Source organism: Aphelocoma coerulescens, unplaced genomic scaffold, assembly GCF_041296385.1.
Source record: "Aphelocoma coerulescens isolate FSJ_1873_10779 unplaced genomic scaffold, UR_Acoe_1.0 HiC_scaffold_56, whole genome shotgun sequence".
NCBI lineage: Eukaryota > Metazoa > Chordata > Aves > Passeriformes > Corvidae > Aphelocoma > Aphelocoma coerulescens.
The window spans coordinates 529,136-551,180 of NW_027183905.1; the positions used below are offsets into that span (position 1 = coordinate 529,136).

The 22,045-nt window shown below is 52.9% G+C and overlaps 1 protein-coding gene and 1 pseudogene across 1 annotated transcript; one reads left to right on the top strand and one right to left on the bottom strand.

Annotated features, from left to right (window-relative positions):
* The window catches only part of LOC138101878 (class II histocompatibility antigen, B-L beta chain-like), a 107,742-nt pseudogene that overhangs the window by 28,722 nt on the left and 56,975 nt on the right, over positions 1-22,045 (bottom strand).
* LOC138101862 (hydroperoxide isomerase ALOXE3-like) lies at positions 1,938-6,263 on the top strand. The gene is made up of 13 exons (XM_068999619.1): positions 1,938-2,075; positions 2,472-2,670; positions 2,743-2,824; positions 2,919-3,041; positions 3,139-3,242; positions 3,352-3,674; positions 3,750-3,953; positions 4,088-4,174; positions 4,679-4,848; positions 4,925-5,046; positions 5,139-5,239; positions 5,698-5,868; positions 6,084-6,263. Exons 1-13 carry the CDS (start codon positions 1,938-1,940, stop codon positions 6,261-6,263), a joined length of 2,004 nt encoding a protein of 667 aa, XP_068855720.1.

Sequence of the window (22,045 nt, forward strand, 5' to 3'; positions counted from 1 at the left end):
GTCCCAGACTCAAGGAAAGGGGAGGCTGGGGGTGGGGAGAGGTTGGATGGTCAGGAAAGAGGGTTCAGGGGGGATTGGTGCAGGATAGGGGAATGCACAGGGTACATGTTGCTGGGGAAGATGATTTCAAGGGGGTGCAGGGTCTTGCAGAGGTGGGATGGGGATTCCAGGGGGTTCCTGTGCCCAGGAAAGGGTGTCCAGTGGTCCCTAGTTTCAAGGAAAGGGGAGTCATGGGGGTGGGGAGACCCGGGATAGCCGGGAATGGATGACCCTGAGGTCCTCAGTGTAAAAGAACAGGAGGTCTGGAGGCTGGTAAAAGCAGGAATGGGGATTCAGGTCCCAGAGCCAAGGAAGAGGGGAAGGCTTGGGGACTGGTGACGGTGGGATGGCCAGGAAAGGGGGCGCAGGGGAGTATTAGTGGATAAGGGGTGCAGGATAAGGGGTCCCGATGCCATATAAGAGGGTTCGGGGGGGCCTGGTGTGGAGAAATTGCTGCAGGGGGTGCCAGTACCAGGGTTGGGGGTGCAGGAGAGTCCCAGTGCAAAGGAATGAGGATTCAGAGCAGTCCCAAGGTCAAGGAAATGGGGTGTACAGGCATTGGGAGAGGTGGGATGGGAGGTTCAACAGGTCCCCAGTGTTGAGCAGAGCAGGTCATGGGTTAGGGAGAGCCAGGACAGCTGGGGAGGGGAGCTAAGGAGGTCCCCAGTGTTAAGGAAAGGGGGAGCTGGGGACTGGAAAAGGCACAAATGGGGGTGCAGGGGGTCCCAGGATGAAGGAAAAGGAGGGACTGGGGGCTGGGGGCTGGAGAGGCGGGACGGCCAGGAAAGGGGGTTCAGGGTAGCTCTGTGCTTGGAACAGTGGATCAGGCAGTCCTGGTGCACGGGAATTGCGGATCGGGGGTCCCAGGGTCAAGGAAAGCTGGGGATAGGGGTGGGCAGAAGCGAGATCTCCAGGGAGGAGGGATCAGGGGTCACCGGTGTTGAGGAAAAGAGGGATTGGGGACTGGGAGAGGCAGGAATGGGGGTCCTGGGGGTGCCAGGTTCAAGGAAAAGGGAGAGGCTGGGGGCTGGGAGAGGTGGGATGGCTGGGAAAGAGGATGGAGGGTGGTGCCAGAGCCAGGGGAATGGGGTGCAGGGGGGTCTCGGCACACAGGAATGTGGGGTTTGGGGAGGGCCACAGTTCCCGGGAATGGCGGTTCACGGGGGTGCCGGGGTCCCACTCTCCCCTCACTGCCCCCAGGAGCGCCCCCAGCCCCAGCGCTGGAGCCATCACGCGGCTCCGCTGCGGCCCCGGAGGTGCCTCCGGCCCCGCCAGTGGCCCCGCTCTTCCCTGCCCGCCAACGGCAGCTCGCGCTGCTCGTGACTGCGGAGACCCGGCGGGGGCATGGGAAGCTCCCGGCGCACGGTGAGTGCCCCTCTTTAGGCTGGCGGCCAGCCCCAGGGCCATCGCTTGGGTAATGTCCTCACAGCCATCTCCGGGGCCGTTTCTTGGGTAATGTCCCCACAGGCACCCCCAGGACCGTCACTTAGGCAATGTCCCCATGGCCTCCCCCAGGACCGTTTCTTGGGTAATGTCCCCTCAGGCACCCCCAGGACCATCACTTGGGCAATGTCCCCATGGTCACTTCCAGGACCGTTTCTTGGGTAATGTCCTCACAGCCACCACCAGGGCCATAATTTGGGTAATGTTTTCACAGCCACCCCCAGAGCCATCGCTTGGGTAATGTCCCCATTGCCACATCCATTGAGATCAGATGTACTGGATGCTGGCCAGTAGTGGTGATCTGATAACACCTCCCTGAGGAGGAAGGACCTGTCACTGGCTCACACAACGGCCATGGGGGTTGCGACACCCAAATCACCCAAAACAGCAGGTTTGCACCCCACAGCCCCTTACTCTTCTCTGAAGGCATCTCTGGGACATCGCTGCAGCTTGTCATGGCCACCTACAAGGTGACAGTGGCAACAGGTGATATGGTGGAAGCTGGGACCAACAACTCCATCTCCATCACCTTGGTGGGCAGCTACGGAGAGAGCCGCCAGACCACCGTTCCCTTCTTGTTCCAGCCAGGGAAGGTGGGGATGGGAATGAGGACACAAGGGGTGGTAGAGCTGTCGTGGGGACATGAGGGGTGGCACCGGCTGTCCCAGGAATGTGAGGGGCTGCATGGACTTTCCTGGGGATACAAGGGAATGGTGGGAAGGGATTTGAGAGAGATGGAGGAAAGGGGTTCCAGGGTCTGGAGGAAAAAAGCATTTGGGGAGGATGGTGGGTAGTGGTCGGTGGGGGGATTGGAGGAAGGGTGCTCTGGGGGGATGGAGGAAAAGGACTTTGAGGGGATGGTGGAGGATAAGGGTCCGGGAGGCAATGGAATCAAGTGGGGATGCTTTGAGCCCCTTCTCTCCTGGTGTCCCCTGGTGCCACCACAGGGCATCTGCCCATCTTCCCAGAAGTCATTTCCTCCTCTCCAGGAGAAGAACCTGTCTGTGCACTGTGGGCAGGACTTGGGCCCCATTGTCCTTATCCGTCTGCACAAGTGGCGGCTCTTCTTGGAGGACGCCTGGTTCTGCAAGGATGTCCGTGTGACAGCCCCCAACGGCACCCTGTATCGCTTCCCCTGCTACCAGTGGCTGGAGGGGGTCACCACAGTGGAGGTGCGGGAGGGCTCAGGTAGGACCCACCCTGCCCCCATCCTCCTTTTGATGTCCAGAGCTCCGACTTTTGACACCCCCCTTCTTTCAGGGAAGAAGCTGGTGGATGATAAGCTGCAGATCCTCAAGGAACATCGTCATCGGGAGCTGGCAGCACGGCAGGAGGCTTACCGGTGACAGCAGGGACATGGGGACAAGGCCTACTTTGGCCAGGTGGGCTGGTCAGCAGTGATGCTGACATCTGCTCCCATTTCCCCTGCTCCTCAGGTGGAAGAACTTTGCCCAAGGCTGGCCCCGTTGCCTCAGCGTGGACTCCATCTTCGAGCTTGACTCGAACATCCAGTTTTCCTTCATCAGGGCCACCAACTTCACTGGTTTCCTCATCTTCCAGTAAGCAGTGCCCTGAGGCCAGGGAGGACCTGGGTGATGCCAGGGAAAGGGGCCAGAGAACAGAAGGGGTGTGCTGAGGTCCCCCTCTGCCCTGTAGAGGGGCCTCCCACTTTCTGTCAGGGTTCCTACTGAGACGCACCTCCTGGAACAGCCTGGATGAGATGCGCACCATCTTCTCCCGGACACAGGGCAGGGATATTGGTGGGTACCTTGCGTACTGTCCCCTGCCCTTCCCCTGCATAACTCAGGGCTCCACAAGATGTCCCTGGAGGGTGGGTAAGTGGGTGCTGATGTCTGACCGTCCCCTTAGTCCCTGAGTATGTGGCCAAGCACTGGCAAGAAGATGACTTCTTCGGTTCCCAGTTCCTCAATGGCAACAACCCCATCATCATCCATCGCTGCACCACGCTGCCGCTCAAATTCCCGGTGACACCAGAGATGGTTGCTGGCTCACTGGGGGATGGCACTGACCTGGGCAAGGAGCTGCAAGAAGGTCGGATCTTCATTGTGGACTACAAGGTGCTGGAGGACATCCCGGCTGACACCATTTACGGACGCCAGCAGTACGTAGCGGCCCCGCTCTGCCTGCTTCACCAGGGCACTGATGGACTCCTGCGTCCCATCGCCATCCAGGTAGGGATGTCCCACCCCAAACCCTGCCATCAGGAGGATGACAATGGTCCTAGACCACCGTGTGGTGTCCCACAGCTCAGCCAAACGCCAGGACCCTGCAGCCCCATCTTCCTGCCGAGTGATGATGAGTGGGACTGGCTGTTGGCCAAGACCTGGGTGCGCAACGCCGACTTCTACAGCCACCAGCTCCTCACCCACCTGCTGAGGACCCACCTGTTTGGGGAGGTCTTCGCCATTGCCACCCTGCGCCATCTGCCCACCTGTCACCCCCTCTTCAAGGTAAAGTCCCCCCTCAGGGCCACCCACTGCCCCCCCCGCCCCCAGATCTGAGGGCAGTTATGCCCCACCTGACAGCCCCCCCAGCTCCATGGAGGGGTCCCTGGTCACCTGCCAGGTGTTTGTTCCCCCCTCAGCTCCTCATGCCCCATTTCCACTTCACACTGCACATCAACACCTTGGCTCGCAGTGTCCTCATCAACCCTGGTGGCCTCATTGACAAGGTGAGCCCTGGGGCCTGAGAGCACTGGGGCCTATTGGGAGCACTGAGGGCCACTGAATGCTCTGGGGTTTTGGGAGGCATGGGGGTGCTGGGGTCTACTGGGGGCACTGGAAGTACCAGATTCTATTTGGGGCGCTGGGGCCTTCTGAGAGCTCTGGGGTCTGCTGAAAACACTGAAAAGTACTGGGGTGCTACTGGGAGCTATGCGGAGTACTGGGGTGTACTGGGAGCACTGGGTGTACTGGAATTGCTGGGGAGCGCTGTAGTGTACTGGGGGCACTAGGGGACACTGGGAAGCATGAGAGACCTGGGAGACACTAGAGAACATGTGGTGGAGGACACTGGAGAGCACTGGAGTATATTGGAGTACCAGGGGCACTGGGTGTGTAGTTGGAGGACTTGTACCCTGCGAGCAGTGCAGAGTACTGGGGTGTACTGGGAACACTGAAGGACACTGAAGCTGGGCTCTCCTGCCCTCCCCACCCATGGGTGGCCCTTGTCCCAGGGCTCAGGGGTGACCTACGAGGGGCTGCTGCTGGTGGTGCAGCGAGGCCTGGAGCAGGTGACCTACACATCCCTGTGCCTCCCCGATGACATCCGCCACCGCGGCATGTCCTACATCCCCAACTACCACTACCGAGATGACGGGATGAGCCTCTGGGAAGCCATTGAGAGGTGAGACTGGCTTCAGGGGGTGGAGGGTGGTCCTGGAGTGCTCCAGGATCTCACAATCACCTCATCCTTATGGCAGCTTTGTCACCGGCATTGTGACATTCTACTATGGTGGGGATGCAGCAGTGAGCGGGGACACCGAGCTGCAGGCCTGGGTGATGGACATCTTCACCAATGGCTTCCTGGGCAGGACCTCCTCAGGTAGCACACCTGCAGCTGCCACAGGATGTCCCCAGGGGAGGCAGGGGACAGGCAGATCCCTGATGCTCTTGGCTGTCCCCACCCCCACCCAGGTGTTCCGTCCTCGCTGCAGACAGTGGCAGAGCTCATCAAGTTCCTCACCATGGTGATGTTCACCTGCTCGGCGCAGCACGCGGCCGTCAACAATGGGCAGGTGGGACATGGGCCAGGGACCCAAAGGATATCCCCAGCTGTCCTCGAGCCATGCGAGGGACATGTTCCTCTCCCACTCCTCTGTGTGCAGGAAGGATGTCACCATCCTGAACCAATGTCTATGTCACACCTCCCCACATGCCAGATGGATGTCCCCATCCATCCTATCTCCATGTTGGAAGGATGTCCTCATCCTACAACCCCATCCAATGTGTCCTCATGCCATGGCATGTCCCCATCCATCCCCTCTTCATACTGGAGGAGATGTTCCCCTCCATCTCCCTTGCTGTGCTGAGATGTCGCCATCTGCCCCCCCCGTGCCAAAGAATGTCCCCACTTGTCTCCTCACTGTTTCAGGGGAATGCCCCCACCTGTCCCCTCACAGTTTTGGGGGGATGCCCCCACCCATCCCCTTGCTCTTTTGGGGGATGTTCTCTGCAGTGACCTCTCCCCCTGCAGTATGACCTGGGGGCCTTTGTCCCCAACGCCCCATCCTCCATGCGCCACCCACCACCCTGTGAGAAGGGCCGGGCCTTCCTCCAGCACTTCCTTGACACCATCCCCGAGGTGGCCACCACTGCCAACATCCTGGTGGCCCTCATTCTCCTCAGCTCCCAGCTCAAGGACAGGGTGAGTCTGGCCTCACGGTCCCCATGTGCCCCCCCAAACAGCTCTGTGGGCCCAGGGAACTGCAAGAGGTGTCCACAAGGGTGGGTGTCACCACCTTTGGTGCCACCAAGGTTGGGGGATGGCCACCATTGCTCCACAGCTACCAGGGTGCCAGAGAACCCCCCAATGGCACCAAGGGTTTGAAGCAGAAGGGTCCATGTCCTTGTCCCCTCTAGAGGCTCCTGGGACAGTACCCCGAGGAGTGGTTCACGGAGGCGGAACCCCGGCGGCTCATCCGGGCCTTCCAAGGGCAGCTGGAGGAAATCCGGGACCGGATTGAAGAGAGGAACCACCTGGCTGAGCTGAGATACAACTACCTGAACCCGCTGGAGACGGAGAACAGCATCTCCATCTGAGCATGGGAGCTGCACCCACTCAGCACTCCCAGCACTCCCAGCACCCTGCACCTGGGCACCCCCAGCACCCAGCAACCCCAGTATCTGGACACCCAGTGCACCCAGCACCTCCAGAACACCCAGCACCCTGCACCTGGGCACCCCCAATACACAGAACCACCAGCATCTGGACATCCAGTACACGCAGCACTCCCAGCATCCCTTACATGGCCATCCCCAACACCCTTGTCACCCAGCATCCTGCATTTGGACAATGCCAGCAACCCCACGACCCCACACCTGGAGACCCTCAGCATCTACCCCCAGCACCCTCAGCACCCCCCACTCCATTTCCCTCCGCCTAATAAATGCCAGCTGTCCATTCTTGCTGCTTGTAGGCATACTCTAAAACCACAGGGATCCACACAGCCCCCACTCAAAGTGGGAGCTGGACTGAGGCAACTGGGAGACATGAAGGAGTGCCCAGTGCTCCCAATGGTCATCACTGGTCCCCAGTGACCCCAGTGCCCCCCTGCAGTGCTCTCCTTGTTGTGGGCAGAGTGGGAGCTTCAGACAAAGTTTATTAGAGAAGCTCCTTTTGAGATATAAGGTGCAGAAAGGACCCCCAACACCCCCAAAACATACCCAGGAGCCCCTGGCTTTCTAAACTCCTTCTCAGAAGGGAATGTGGGTGTGGCTGGATCCAATCCAAGTCCAGCTTCCTCATCCTCCTCACACGAAAGGTGCTGCAGCCCCACCTTGGAGGCCCTTCACTGAACCTGCTCAGGCTTTCGGACATCTTTTGTGTGTTGAGGAACCAAAACCAAGGCATAGTAACCTGGATAATCCACATCCTTGATCTCCTGGTCACACAGCCCAGGGTGCTCCTGGCTTTCCTTGCTGCCAGGGCACATGGCTGCCCTCCTGCCCTGCTCCCTGTCCACCAAGACCTTTCCCACAGGGATACTCCCAGCCAGGCAGCTCCAGCCTGTGCCATTACAGGGGCTGATGCTGGCATTTGTCCTTCTGGGATTTCATGAGTGGGTGAACTGAAGATATGCAGGTAACCAAGATGGCCAAAATCCATAGCTGAAGTATAAAGAGTAGATTTTATTCTATCGCCATGCTAGCAAAATGGGGACATGTACACTCCTAAGTTTATTCCATCTTAACAGGGGCAAAAAGCATGCACACCAACCTTGTTCCCTGCCTTAAAACATCACAGGGCCTATCACAGGCACATTCCTTCACAAGGCTGTGTTTTTACTATCTCTGAGCTTCTTATCTCTCTTCCCTCTTACCAGGAGGCCTAGGCCTGTGAAAAACGCTTTATAGGTCTTTTTTACAACATCCTGTTATCTTCTGCAGAAATTTCACTTCTCAAAGCAGATAGAAACAACCCAAAGCAACCACAATATGCGAAATCTCCCCCACCGAATATTAGCATCTTTCAGCTGCAAGGTCATCTTTGGGCAAAAACAACTCTTTCTTTTCTTCCTTGCAAAATCTTCTGCTTTTAACCCCTTCTTCCCCTCAGTGAGGTTCCTGCCAATACATGCTTTCCTCCTCCTTGAAGCCCTTCACTAAACACAGAGACCTGAGAGACCTTTCCAGTAAAGACTCAGGCAAAGAAGCCATTGCATCCCTCAAGATCAGTACCAGTGTCTGCTGGTATTAAATCCCCCTCCCTGTTCTGAAGCAGCCCTGCACAGCACAGACAATGCACAGAAGTTCCTTGTCTGTTACTGGCCTTGCTGTCACCTCCTGGCAGCGTCTTCATGGCTCCTGTTTGTAACCTGTCCTGTGACATCCCAGTCCTGCTCCCTTCACATGTCTCCACAGCCCCCCTGTGCAGGCCCAGCCCAGGACAGGAGCACTGCAGGTGGGAACAGCCCCTGTGCTGTGGTGCCCACAGCAGCCTTGGGGCTCTGTGCCCCACAGCCTCCCTGCTGGGCAGCCGCTCCCAGCTCCTGCACAGGCTGTGGCACCTGTGGGCCTGCACAGACAGCCCTGCCCTGGGCTCTGCCGGGCTCTGGGCCATTGCCAGGAACAGGCCCTGAGCCCGGCAGGAGGATGGAGCTGGGGCACGGCCAAACTCCCCTGCAAACCTGGGCTGAGCAGCCAATGGCTGGGCACAGAGGCTGTGGGTGACAAATGTCCTGGGCCCCCTCCCTGCTCTGTCCCTGCCACCAAGGGCACAGAGCAGCCTCCTCTCTCAGGCACTTTGAAATCTTTGATCCCTTCCACAAGCCTTGGCTCTGCACCACAAACCCCTGGGGCGAGTCCTCCCCTGCATGGTCACACAGGGTGAGATGGACACTAATGGTTTTCTCTCTCCAGTTCTTTCCCGCCCAGCCCAGCCCAGCTCCCTCCAAGCTCTCCCACCTCCTCTGAGCTCTCTCCAGCACCAAGGGCCTGGCCCCACATGACTGTTCAGGGCAGGGTGCTCTGGGCAGTGGCCCCATGGCCTCAGTCCCTCTGAAGGGCTCAGCAGCAGCTGGAGCTCAGAGACTCAGCCCCACAGATGAGGGAAGATGCTTGGCCAAAGGAAAAGGAGGCTCCCTGTGTGCCCTGCTCTCCTCTCCAGGAGATCCTGAGAGCTCTGTAGCCTCTCCTGCCATCCCTTATCCCCAGGCTAACAAAAGTCCCAGCCCTTGTGGTCCTAGAGCTCCTCCTGCTCCAGGCACAGGGCCTATTCCAAGGCTGATGCAGCCAGAAAACTGTTCTCATTTCTCATTCATTCCCGCTCTGCTGAGGATGGATCTCAAGACCAAAACAAAATTGCTGCAGGTTAATTTATTTCATTTGAATACCATATGAGTCTCCCTATTCACACAACGTCTCCGGGTCACACAAGCTTGGTGGATGCCAAAGGAGGAGGGGATGAGTAATAACATTTCTTCTTCAAGACAACGACATCACAAGTGGGGAAGAAAAAAATCTGTAAATAAGGAAAGAGACTTGATCTGCCATGACATGCACTGAGACTCACTGACAGAGGACAGCAGGCAGGCTGTGGCTGCTGGAAAGCATCCAGTCCTAAGTTTCTTCAGGGCATCCTTGAGCTTCTGGTTCCTCACGCTGTAGATGAGGGGGTTCAGTGCTGGAGGTACCAGCAAGTACAGAACTGACACCACCAGATCCAGCAGTGGGGAGGAGGTGAAGCGAGGCTTCAGGTAAACAAACACAGAAGTGCTGATAAACAGGGAGACCAGCCAGCTGAGGGAAGCACATGGCTTTGTGCTGTCCCTGCCCAGAGGGGATCCTCAGCATGGCCCTGAAGATCCGCACAGCATAGCAAAGAATGAACACAAAACACCCAAATCCTAAACAGACAGTAAACACAAGAAGCCCAACTTAGACCAGTTATTTTCAGAGACACTCCAGTCTCCAGATTCTCAGAGACTTGAACCTTTGTTGTCATGGAGAAGCAGATGGACTCAGAACCCTGCAAGGTCAAGGGTCTGTTGAAGATGAAGGCTGGAAGAGAGTCATGGCATGTACCAGGAGGGAGGTTCCTCCCCCATCTGAAAACCTGGACCTTCTACAACAAGTAAGAGGCCCTGGTGGCTGGACACCTGATGAGGTGGGTGAAGGTGCTTCTGGGATAGAGGAGCCTCCTAAAGCGACACCACCTGTACCCTGCATCACAATCTCCTCTGTTAAGGGGAAAAGAAGGATAGCTGTAATAAGACACTCCCTGCTAAGGAGAACGGAGGGCCCGATTGGCAGACAGGACCCAACTCACGGGGAAGTCTGCAGTCTCCCAGGGGTTTGGGTAAGGGACACTTCCGGAAAACTCTCCAGTCTAGTAAGGCCTTCTGATTACTATCTGCTATTGGTTTTTCAATCTGGCAGAGATATATACAGAAATAACAAAGAGAAATCTGAGGGCAATCAAAAGTGATTTCAAGGCCTTGAGACAATTGGTCAAAGGATCAGGAGCACAGGTAGTGATTTCTTCGATCCTTCTGGTAACAAGGAATAATATTGATAGGAATAGGCAAGATCCATCAATGTGTGGGTCCAAGGCTGATGCAATTGGAAAAAATTGGGTTATTTGACTATGGTATGATCTATTCAACACCTGGTCTACTGACACCTGATGGGATTCACCTTTCTCAGAGGGGAAAAAGAGCTCTAGCACAGGAGCCAGTGGGGCTTGTTGACAGAGCTTTGAATGAGCTTAGAAGGGGGAAATGGACAAAACCAGGCTCACCAGTGATGAGCAATGGGATGGAGTGCCAAAACTTGAGGGAAGGAGCACTAATAGGATCTCTCAATCCTGCCACAATGTACCACACCTGAAATGTTTCTACATTAATGCATGCAGCATGAGTAACAAAGATGGGCTGGAAGCTTTGGCCCACTGCCAGAGATTTGACATCACCGGCACAAGTGAAACCTGGTGGGATGAGACAACTCTGTGATTGGAGTACCCTGTTGGATGGTTAAAGGCTCTTTTGGAAGGATAAGCAGGGGAGAAGAGGTACGGGGTGGCATTGGATGTAATAGAAGGGCTGGAATGTCTGGAGCTCATATCTGGAAACAGCAGAGTTGAGAGTGTCTGGGTGAGAATCAAGGGGCAAACAAATAATGCAGATGTCACTGTGGGAGTCTACTACAGACCACCCAGCCAGGCCCAGGATAATGAAGAGTTATTCTTTGAGGAACTAAGGGACACTTCCAAGGAAAGATGCCCTCCTGGATCTGCTGCTTGTCAACAGAGAGGATCTTGTGATCAACATGGAGATTGGTGGCCATCTTAGCCACAGAGACCACAGAGCAGTCAAGTTTAAAATCTCTGTTGACAGGAGGAAAAGTGCCAGCAAAACTTCAACTCTGGCCATGAGAGCAGATCTCAGGCGGTTCAGGGAACAAATGAGTAAAGTACCCTGGGAAAATGTTTCTGCAGGTTCTGGGGTCCATCACTGCATCACCTTCTAAGGGCACTGGAGCAGCAATTCCTAAATGTTGGAAGTCAAGCAGGCAAGGTAGAAAGCCAGCGTGGCTGAACAGGGATGTCCTCTTGGATATAAGGAAAAAAAGGAAGGTGTGTGCCCAGTGGAAGAAGGGTCAGGTAACACAGGAAGAACACAGAGATGCTGCTCAACACTGTAGGGAGAAAATTTTGTGGCCAAAACTCAATTGGAATTGAAACTGCCAGACATGTGGGGAACAATAAAAAGTTTTTCAAATATATGAATGGCAAAAGGAGGGGTAAAAATAACATTGTCCCGTTCCAGGATGAGGATGGTCAGCTCACGAACAGGGAAATGCACAAGGCAGAGGTGTTTAATACGCTCTTTGCCACTGTCTTCAACACAGATGACAGACAATAGCCAGAGATCTGCTGGGATGAACCACGCTTCTCATAGAGATATGATGGAACTCCGTTTATTCTATTCAGTCCCATAGTTATACCCTAATTCTCCAAAAACACATAAGCAAGCTCCGTACTATTGGGTTACAGCTACTGTTCACACGGCCTTTAATAGCAAGCGATTGGTTACAGATTAATATGCACGCGACTAACTAACATAAGTCTTTATCTTTCTGTGGTCAGCATCCCCCTCCCCAACATCCTGTTGGCTTGCTACATCAGCATTGCTCCTCTCTTTTTGCCCTAGTCAAGGACAGTTCACTAATATAGCTTGCATTGTGCACGTATACATGTCCCTGTTCACTCAGCCATTTCTCTACAACAGACCAAGGGGATCTCAGTGCCCTGAGCTGGAGATCAAGAATGATCAACTCCCAGTGGACCCTGAACTTGTGTGGGATCTGCTGATCCAGCTGGATCCCCCTACAAATCTGTCGGGGCTAGTGGGATTCATACAAGAATAAATACTCATAGAGCTGCTGATGTCATCACAATGCCTCTCAATGATTTTTGAGCACTCTTGGGAAACTGGAGAGGTCCCAACTGACTGGAAGGTGGCAAATGTTGTCCCACTTTTCAAGAAGGGCAAGAAGGAGGACCCTGGAAACTACAGGCCTGTCAGTGTCACTTCAGTGCCCAATGATATAATGGAGAAGATTCCTCTAAGAGCTATTGAAAAATACCTGGAGGACACCACAGTTATTGGTCACAGCCAGCATAGCTTCATGAGGGGAAAGCCTGATTTCCTTCTAAGACAGGGTAACTCATGTGTCTGATCCAGGAAAGACAGGATATGGAATCTTTTTTGGACTTCAGCAAAGGTCTTGATACTGTCTCTCCTGGGATCCTTCTGGACAAACTGTCCAGCCCACAGCTGGATAACTGTGTTATGTGATGGGTGAGCAACTGGCTCATGGGTTGGGCACACAGGGTGACAGTGACAGGTGAATTCAGGCTGGCAGCAGTCACTAGTGGGGTTCCGCAGGGATCCATCATCAGCCCAGTTCTCTTCAACATCTTCATAAATGACTTGGAGGCACGACTCCAAGGAATACTAGGAAAGTTTGCCAACGACACTAAATTGGCAGGAGCTATCAACTCTTGCAAGGGCAAAGAGGCCCTGCAAAAAGCCTCGATAAATCAGAAATATGGGCAATCATCAACTGTGTGAAGTTTAACAAGGGCAACTGCAGGATTCTGCACCTGAGACAGGGTGCTCCTGGTTGTGTGTATGGACTGGGGAATGAGATGCTGGAGAGCAGCTGTGGGAAGGCACCTGGAGGTCCTAGTTGATATCCAGCTGGATCTGAGTCAGCAGTGCCCTGGCAGCCAGGAGGGCCAACTGTGTGCTGGGGGCATCAGGCCCAGCATTGCAAGCTGGGCCAGGGAGGGGACTGTCCTTCTCTGCTCTGCACTCAGGCAGCCTCACCTTGAGTCCTGGGGTCAATTTTGGGCACCAAAACATAAAGAAGACATGAAGCCATTGGAGAGCATCCAAAGGAGGCCACAAGGATGGAAAGGGTCTGGAGGGGAAGTTTTAGGAGGAGCAGCTGAGGTCACTTCATCTGTTCAGCTGGAGAAGAGGAGACTGAGGGGAAACCTCATTGAGCTCTTCAACATCCTCCCAAGGGGCAGCATAGGAGCAGGTACCAACCTCTTCATTCTTGTGACCAGTGGCAGGACTCAAGAAAACAGCTGGAGTTGAGTCAGGGAGATTTAGGTGAGATATCAGGAAAAAGTTCTTACCCCAGAGGTTGGTCAGGCACTAAAACAGGCTCCCCAGGGAAGTGGTCACAGCTCCAAGCCTGTCTGAGATCAAGGAGCATTTGAACAATGCTCTCAGCCCATGGTGGGATTGTCCTATGCAAGGCCTGGAGTTGGATTTGATGATACTGATGGGTCCCTTCCAAGTCAGTCTACTCTGTGATTCTATGAATGCCCTGCTCTGTCCCAAGACTCATGCTCAGCCCTCCTGACTCACCCAATGGAGAAGGGACAGCTGTGCCCAAAGGAACAAAACCCACCAAAAGTCTGGTTTACACAAGAGGCTGTACCAAGTGAACTGGAAAAGGGAGCAGATCAGGCCCCCTCACTCTTTTTTCTCTCTGTTTTTCCTGCCTCTCTTTTTGATCTCTCTCTCCTCTCTTTCTGTTTTTTGTTTGTCCAGCTCCGGCCCATCCACATGGCAGCACCAACACAGGATTGAAGTGCTGGAAATATTCTTTGTTTACTTCCTTGGCTGTGCCTGGCCAAAGCACACCTCTCCTGTTCTATCCCATTCTCCACATGAACTGTGTGGTAGGACTGGGGACATTGTGGAGCTGTGCTGTGCCTTGTAAGCCAGCGCCTCAGAGGAGTTTGTGGTGGGAACAGAGAACTCATGGAAGTGTTGGGTACAACAAAACATAGAGTTCCTCACGTGTGTCCGGGTCTTTGTTCAGTTTGATGGGAATTTATAACAAACATCACTCCCCTACCAGTGGGTCATGACAGGGATCCTGGGGCTCCCCACTTTCCATGCTCCCTCCCCTCTCCAGGCTGCTGGGGGTCCCCCCCTCTATAGGCCCACCATTTCAGAATCCCAGGGCTCCCTGCTCTCTGGGCTGCTGGGGGTCCCAGGGGTACCCCCTCTCTGAGGTTTCCCCTCTCTGAGCTGTTAGGGGTCCTGAGGGTCTCCCCTGTGAGACACTGGAATGTTATGGGTTAATGGCTCAAACAATTGGCCATTTGCAAAAGCGGGGGACTTTGCTGATTATGTGCAAGGGAACAGCCCAGGTGCAGAGGGTGTGAGCCCCAGAGGATGACCACGACAAATCAACCTTTGTTTAGCAAGAAGTTGGGTTTTGAGCCAGATAAGAGAAGAGGCCAATAAGAAGCTGATCCAGCAAGGTGGGACAGTGCTTTTGATCAGGGCAGTTTCATTCTTTACAGAACTGGCTCAGTTGTAAAAACTTCCCCCTCCCTGAGGGACACATTAGGACACTCAGACGTAGGGCTGAAGGTTTTCATCTCTTCTGATGGGGCATGATTAGCTCAACTACAATGACTGAGAGACAGCTGTCATATCTTAACAGGTATCATAAACCATCAAAGATCCTTAAAATGCCCCAGACTCATTTCTGGGGCCTTCCACCAGAGGACTGCACATGATCCACAGTGTTGCAACAAATCCACAATGTTGTAACAGGCAGTGCAAACTCCCCTTCCCAGGGGAAGTACACGGTCCTTCCTACACAAATCCAAGTGTATATTAACCCACTGAAGTTTGTATTTCATGGGCTTCACCCACCCCCAATAAATCAAGACTGCGACCATCACTTCAGCAACTGACAGCAACATTGCAACAATCAAGTCCCATGTGTGCATCCACAGGTGGTTATACCTTTCTACTCTTATCCTTTCTTTTTTAAAATTTATTTTCCTTATATATTTTCTTACGTGGTATTTTTATGCTTTTATATTGTTGCATTTCTACAGGTAATAACAACCAAAATGGTTGCCTATGTCCTTTCCATTGCATCCAAATTGTTCTGAAAAAAACCCTACATAAAGATAGAAATATAGATAGATAGATAGATAGATAGATAGATAGATAGATAGATAGACAGACAGACAGACAGCAGTATAATCTTCAGAGGTGGGTCATAAGAACCCATCTCCAGGGTACCCCCCCTGCCCCAGACTCCTGGGGGTCCCCTGTCTTTAGGGTTCCCTTTTCAGCATCCCGGGGATCCAAGGACTCCCCTCCTCTCCAGGCTCCTTCCTTCTCCGGGGTCCCTGCTCTCAGGGCTACAAGGCAATTCCTCTCTCCAAACTCCTGGGGGTCCCCCCCCCTCCATGCTTTCCCCTTTCAGGGTCCCCGCTCCCCTCCAGGCTTCCAGGGGTTTTCCCTCTCCAGATTCACTATTTCAGGGTCCCGGGGGTCCCGAGACTCCCCCCTCCTCAGGCTCCCTCCTCTCCGGGCCCCCTCCTCCTCCAGGCTGCTACGTGTCCTCAAGCTTCAGTCTGGCCCCTCTCCACTCTCCCCATTCTGGGGGTCCCAGAGCTCCCACACCCCATCTGGCTCTCCTGGGAGGGTCCCTAAAGCCAGTGTCATACCTCCCCCCCATACCACCATCAGCACCGGGCGAGCACCACGCGGTTCTGGGCTGACAATGGAGGCGGTGGTGCCTGACCCGGCAGGGCCAACCCCCACCACGAGGGGTGATCCCTGCCCACCGCCATGCTTCTGCTGGCAGGGGCCACTGGGACCATCCTCCCAAAAAACACCTCCTGGGGACTCTGCAATATCCCCCCAGGGGGCATTTACAGTTCAGCTTTGGAATCCTGCAAGGACAAAACAGTCCCCCACCCCCCAAAAAACCCAATAGAAAGACCCACCCCAAGATATCTGAAATATCTTGAAATATCTCCCCCCCTCAAAAAAAACCCCGTCCCAGCGCCCCCACCCCCTCCCCCCCCCAAGATATTTGGGGCGAGCTCCCCCTCCCCAGTCACCTGTGGGATGTGGGGGTGGAGGCGATGTTCCCGAGTGGAAGGGCCGGTGGGGCTGCGGATACACTGAGCGGTGGACCCGTGAGTTTCCTCCTTTTCTGCTTCCTGCTCCTTCTCCTCCTCCTGCTTCTCCTCTTCCTCCTCCTGCTCTTCATTGCTCATCCCTCCTCCTCCTTCTCCTTCCTAATCCCACCTCCTTCTCTTCTTAACTCCATCTCTTCTCCCGTTCCTCCTTCTCCTCTTACCTGCATCCCTTCTCCCGTTCCTTCTTTCATCCTTCCTCCTCCATTCCTTCTCCTCCTCCCCCCACAACCAGCGCCCACCCTTCCTTTCCCTCAAAACCCCTTGCATCCTGCAGGAGGAGCAGGGATGGAGCTGGGGCAGGTCGGGATGGGCAGCACTGGGCTCTTGGCTGCTTCCACCCGCAGTGGCAGAAGACAGGAAGGGGAAAAGTAGAGGAAAAGAGAAAATTGGTGAATGGAGATAAAATTTTGGGGTTTGTGGTCTCCTTGGTTGGGGATTTTCACTCCTTTGGGCTTATCTCAGGACCCTGGAGATCTTGGAAGGGGGAATGCAGAGATGGATGGGGCATCCCAAGGGATTTGGGAGGCAGGATGAGGGGTTATGTGAGCCCCTTCCTGAGGCTCAGCAGAGTCTAGCAGGAGACCTCCATGTTCTCCTGGGGCCCTGGGCTTGAGACTTGTCACCACCTTTTACTTCAGGTGGTAGTTCTGGCTGGACCTTGACTCCTTGTGACTCTTCCTGCAGCCAGAGAACTCGTAGGGACCTCCTCCAGATGGGTCCTAGATGTGTTCCAGGAGCTTTGGGCTCACAGTGAAGCCCTTCCCATAGTTTTGGCATCCATAGGGTCTCCCCAATGTAAATCAACTGGTGCTTGATGAGGTTGAGCTTCTTCCAAAGCTTTTCCTGCAGTCCTGGATCATGTAGGATCTGGTGGTGGCTTGACCCTGGCTGGATGCTGGGTGCCACCAAAACCACTGTCCCTGCTCTCTGCATCTGGACACAGGAGAGAAAATATAAGGAAAGGCCCAGGAGTTGAGATAAGGACCAGGATAGATCCCTTACCAACCACAGTCACGTGCAAAACAGACTCAGTCTGGAACTAGGAACTGAATTTATTACCAACCAGATCAGAGCAGGATAATGAGAAATAAAATAAATCCTAAAAACACCTTATCCCTATCCCACCCTCCTTCCCAGGCTCTCCCTCCTCCCTCCAGCAGCACAGGGAAATGGGAGTGGGGGTCATGGTCAGTTCATCACACCTTGTTCCAGCTGCTGCTCAGGGAGAGGAGTTGGGAGTCCTTCCCTTGCCCCAGCCTGGGTCCCCCACAGGGTCACAAGTCCTTGCAGCAAACCTGGCCCATCATGGCCTCTTCTCTCTAGAGGCCTGCAGGTCCTTGCAGGGCGTCTGCTCCAGCATGGTCTTCCCAAGTCATCATATCCTTCTTTTTAGGCATCCACGTGCTCCAGTGGTTTCCAGTGGACTTCCCATGGATTCACAGCCCTATTTTGGGCATCCAATCTCAAGGGAATCTCTGTTCCAGCACCTGGAGCACCTCCTGACCTTCCTTCTCCACTGCTCTGGGTGTCTGCAGATCTGTTCCTCTCATATACTCTCATTCTGCTCTTCTCTGCACCCAATTCCATCTGTACAAGAACTTTTTTTTCCTTCTTAAATATACTATCACTACCATCTCTGATGGGCTCAACCTTGGCCAGCAGCGGGTCCATTCTGGACCTGGCTGGCATTGGCTCTACTGGACATGGGAGAAGATTCTGGCAGCTTCTCACATTAGCCACTCCTGCAGCCCCCCATCCCCACTACCAAAAGCTGGCCACGAAAACCCAATACAGTCCCCTTGTTTCCATGAGGCCCTGCAGTGTCACAATGTCCCCTGGCACCAGGAGATCCTGCAGGGTTGTGAACACACCTGGTGCAGGTGGCTCAGGGGCAGCTGCAGTGGAGCTGCAGGTTGAACTCTGAGGGGGAGTCTAGAGAGACAAGAGGCCATGAACTCTCGACCCTTTGCACAATAAAGGGCCCAGGGGCCTGTGGTGCAGCCAAGGGAGGGACACTGAGAGACACTACAAGAGCTGAGGACTCTGGAGCAAGAGCTGACTTGAGATGCGTAGACTGCAAGTGGATAAAACCAAGGGGTTCCTTTGTTGGAGCTCCCTCCTGGGAGGCACCAGCTCGGTTGTTTCTGTGTTACTGCACTGAATTGACTGCTTTATGGAATGAGACATCTGAGACTCTGGCCTGGGAAACCTGGGGTGGAACCAGTGAGGAAACCTGGTCTGACTGTGAGAGCGGGGGATATGCGGAATCCTGCAGGGCCTGTCAGGGCACTTCAGCCACCGCTGTGAAGGGGCTCTGGTCCTGGTGAGAAAGGGATGATCAATAGTTAACTCATGTAAGCACAATTAACTATTAAGAGACAGTAAATGTTAATCACAAAACCTATGCAGCAGGATTCACCTTAATCTTGTCAAGGTAAGAACAAGAATTTGTTTGAAACCAGCACAGAAACTGCTGAGTCACCCCACAAAGGACTGTGCATGCTTCAGAAAGAAAGGTAAAAAGTGCATTGCGAGGTAGACTACTGATCTTCATCAGAAAGACCCCTGAGGAAGAAGAGGAGCCTTCCTCAGTGTGACCACCAGGGTCATGCATGGCACGTATGCTAATGATATTAATGAATTCCGAGAAGTAATTTCTATAACCACTCCTATCCCAAGGAATGTGATGAATATTCATAAATTTTACACATAATGCTGGACTGTATGGAGTGCTCTGCGTGTGTGTGTGTGTGTGTGTGTGTGTATGTTAGGAGGAGCGATCCCCCATGCACCCAGCGCTGAATAAAGCAAGTACCCATTTTCTGACTCTGTCCCTGAAGTCCCTTGGCCCAGTTTGGGGCAATTCACCAGCAGTGAAAGTCTCTGGAAATGGGAATATGACAGCCAGAGAATCTCAGATTTAGGAAGACCCATTTCCCAGACCTTGAAATTTCCTTAATATGTGGGTGATGCAGAGGAAGTTGTAGTTACCCAGTGTTAAGCCCTACACTGCTTGACACCAACACTGTTCTTTCTCATGTATCTTTTGTGAAGACAAAGATGTCAGGGTTTGTTTTCTAAATTAGTAAATCTTTAAATTGAATCGCACCGAAACCAGGCCAGGAGACACTTCAGAGACAGAGTCAGAGAAGTGGGTATTTGCTTTATTCGGCGTGCCGGGTGTGTGGGGATCACTCCTCCAAACACACACTGGTGCTCTCTACAACACAGTATTATGGGTTAAATTATGAATATTCATCACATTCCTTGGGACAGGCATGGTTATACAAATTATTTCTTGGAATTCATTAATATCATTAGCATACAGGTCACGCATGCGCTGTGTGTCCTGGTGGTCACACTGAGGAAGGCTCCTCTTCTTTCTTGGGGGTCTTTCTGATGAAGGCCAGTAGTCTCACAGTGCACTTTTCACCTTTCTCCCTGGGCATGCGTAGTCCTTTGAGGAATGATTCAGCGGTCTCGGAGATAATCCTTGTCCCCTCTATCTTGACAAGATTAGGGTGAATTTGGCTTCTTAGGTTTTGTAATTAACATCTTCTGTCTGAACTAACATTTGCTGTCTCCCAATAGTTAACTGTGCTTACATGAGTTAGTTATTGACTGCCCCTTCCTCAAAATGATCTGTTTATTCATTGATAGCAAAATCATGTAGGAGCAACTTCTGGTTGGCAAGGTACTCCAAAAACCTGAGTCCCATCCTAACATTCGAGCTGGCTGTAGAATGGCCTGGCTGTAGAATGGCCAAGCCAGTTTAATACAAGTTTTAAAAAGGAAAAAGAAAAGTCTTCTAAACACAGAACTGAAGCTAAGCTTACTCCACTAGTGAGTGAAATTTCCCACAATAAGACATAATGATGTCTGCTCCTGCCAGTTGTTGTAACTGGGTTCTCTCTTACAAGACAGCCACTTCTAGAGAAACTTAATCTTTGGTGTGTGCTGTAGATTTTCAGGGTTTTAGGAGTTCTTTTGCTTTTCTTTTTCTCTTAAAGAATTTTCCCCATATGCATTGCCAAGAGACACTAAAGACTGGGTAATTAAGAGAGACAAAAGAGCTGGCCACAGAGGGAGGGGTCCAGCTGGCTACCCTCTTTTACCTGGGGTTTTGTCCTGTAGGGCCGAGATGCCTGGAGATCTGGACTGGGAAAAAGGGGTTGGGTGGAGCCCCTGGGGATCTTGCTTAGTCAGTGTTTGGAGGGGAGTGAAGCTGCGTTCTCTGTGGGGACAATTTGTCACCACTGCGGGGTTCTGCCTTCTGCTGCCTTCCTTCTCCCATGAGTGGGGCTCTGCTTGCTGGAGCAGCTGTTGCACTGGGACCCTATTTAACACCCTATGTCACTAAAAGAGGGACCTTTTTCACCATCTGCTCAGGTGCCTCAGGGAAAACCCCAGGATGCTGAGCCCGCCTTTCCCTGCCCTGATGGGAGCCAGGCTGCCACTGTTCTTTTGCCCCTGCTCTGAATCTTCATTGCACTGTAGCCCCACACACCCTGCCTGCCCAGATGTCCCAGGGTTCCCACTACAGCTGTGGAGTTCAATACATCCCATCTGCCACCTGGGATTTGTGCTCATCCCTGCCATTCCAGCCTGCTGTTCCCAAGGGTCCGGCCGGACACCAGGATCAGCTGCCCAGGGGGTTTATGAAGCCTTTGTTCCATCCTTCCCTGGGACCCCAGTGCCGCATGCTCCCCGAGCTCGCTCCGGAGCGCCCCCTGCAGCCGCGGGGGAACCATCGCACCTGCCCTGCTCACCGGGAGCCGCCAGCGCCCCTGCCGGCTGCGAGCGGAACTGCACCTGAGGGGAAAGGGCCTGACAGCCGAGAAGGCTGGGACTGGGTTTGTGATTGTTTGCTGTTACTGCCATAGTTATTGCTGTTTGTTTGACTGGTTATACACATATAGATATATATTAGTAAAGAACTGTTATTCCTGTTCCTCATATCTTTGCCTGAAAGCCCCTTGATTTCAAAATTACAATAATTTGGAGGGAAGGGGTTGCATTTTCCATTCCAAGGGAGTCTCCTGACTTCCTTAGCAGACACCTGTCTTTCAAACCAAGACATAGATGTGCCTTCATTAGGTGTCACACTGTGCAAATCTTGTCCCTTGTTTTCTCTGACTGGAAATGATGGAGCTGTTTATTGAGAAGGGGTTCTCTGAAGCTGATCACAGCACAGTGGAAGGTTTCCGCTCCCTTGGGCTACTCAACTAAGCCCTTAATAATTTTCTGCTCAATAATATAGTGTGAGTATCAATGCGTATAAACTCAGTGGGTAACTCAAGGCTTGTGCAAATGGATACTTTCCAGTCAGAGCTTTATAATAATTTCCATAATTTAAATATTTTCCTCTGACACTTAGTAATTTTAAATGTAGCCTTTAACTGAATTTTAAAATTATTTATACTTTATACTTATTATATAAATATACTTTCATTTCATTAATAATCGTGATCATTTCTGAGTGATCCCATTATCTTAATTCTTCTTTAACATTGAAATTCTTCTCAGATGATCATTAAAATACTGTTTATCAGCTGAGCATTGCCGTAGCACTTAATTTCTGAATAATCACCGTTTTCTTCTCCACACTGACATGCTGGCTGCATTATCAGGTTATCTGATCCATTGTATACAATACTAAATACCTTATAAATTCTCCAGTCTATAATAAATCCCTAACAGTTCTATGTCCCAATTAGTCCATAGGATGGAAGGAAACGAAGGAATACAGGATCACTGTATCTACTGATTAGTCATTCACAGGCATTAACATGAACAAACAAATTTCATGAATTTCACAGGCTATTGTGTTTCAGCCATCCAT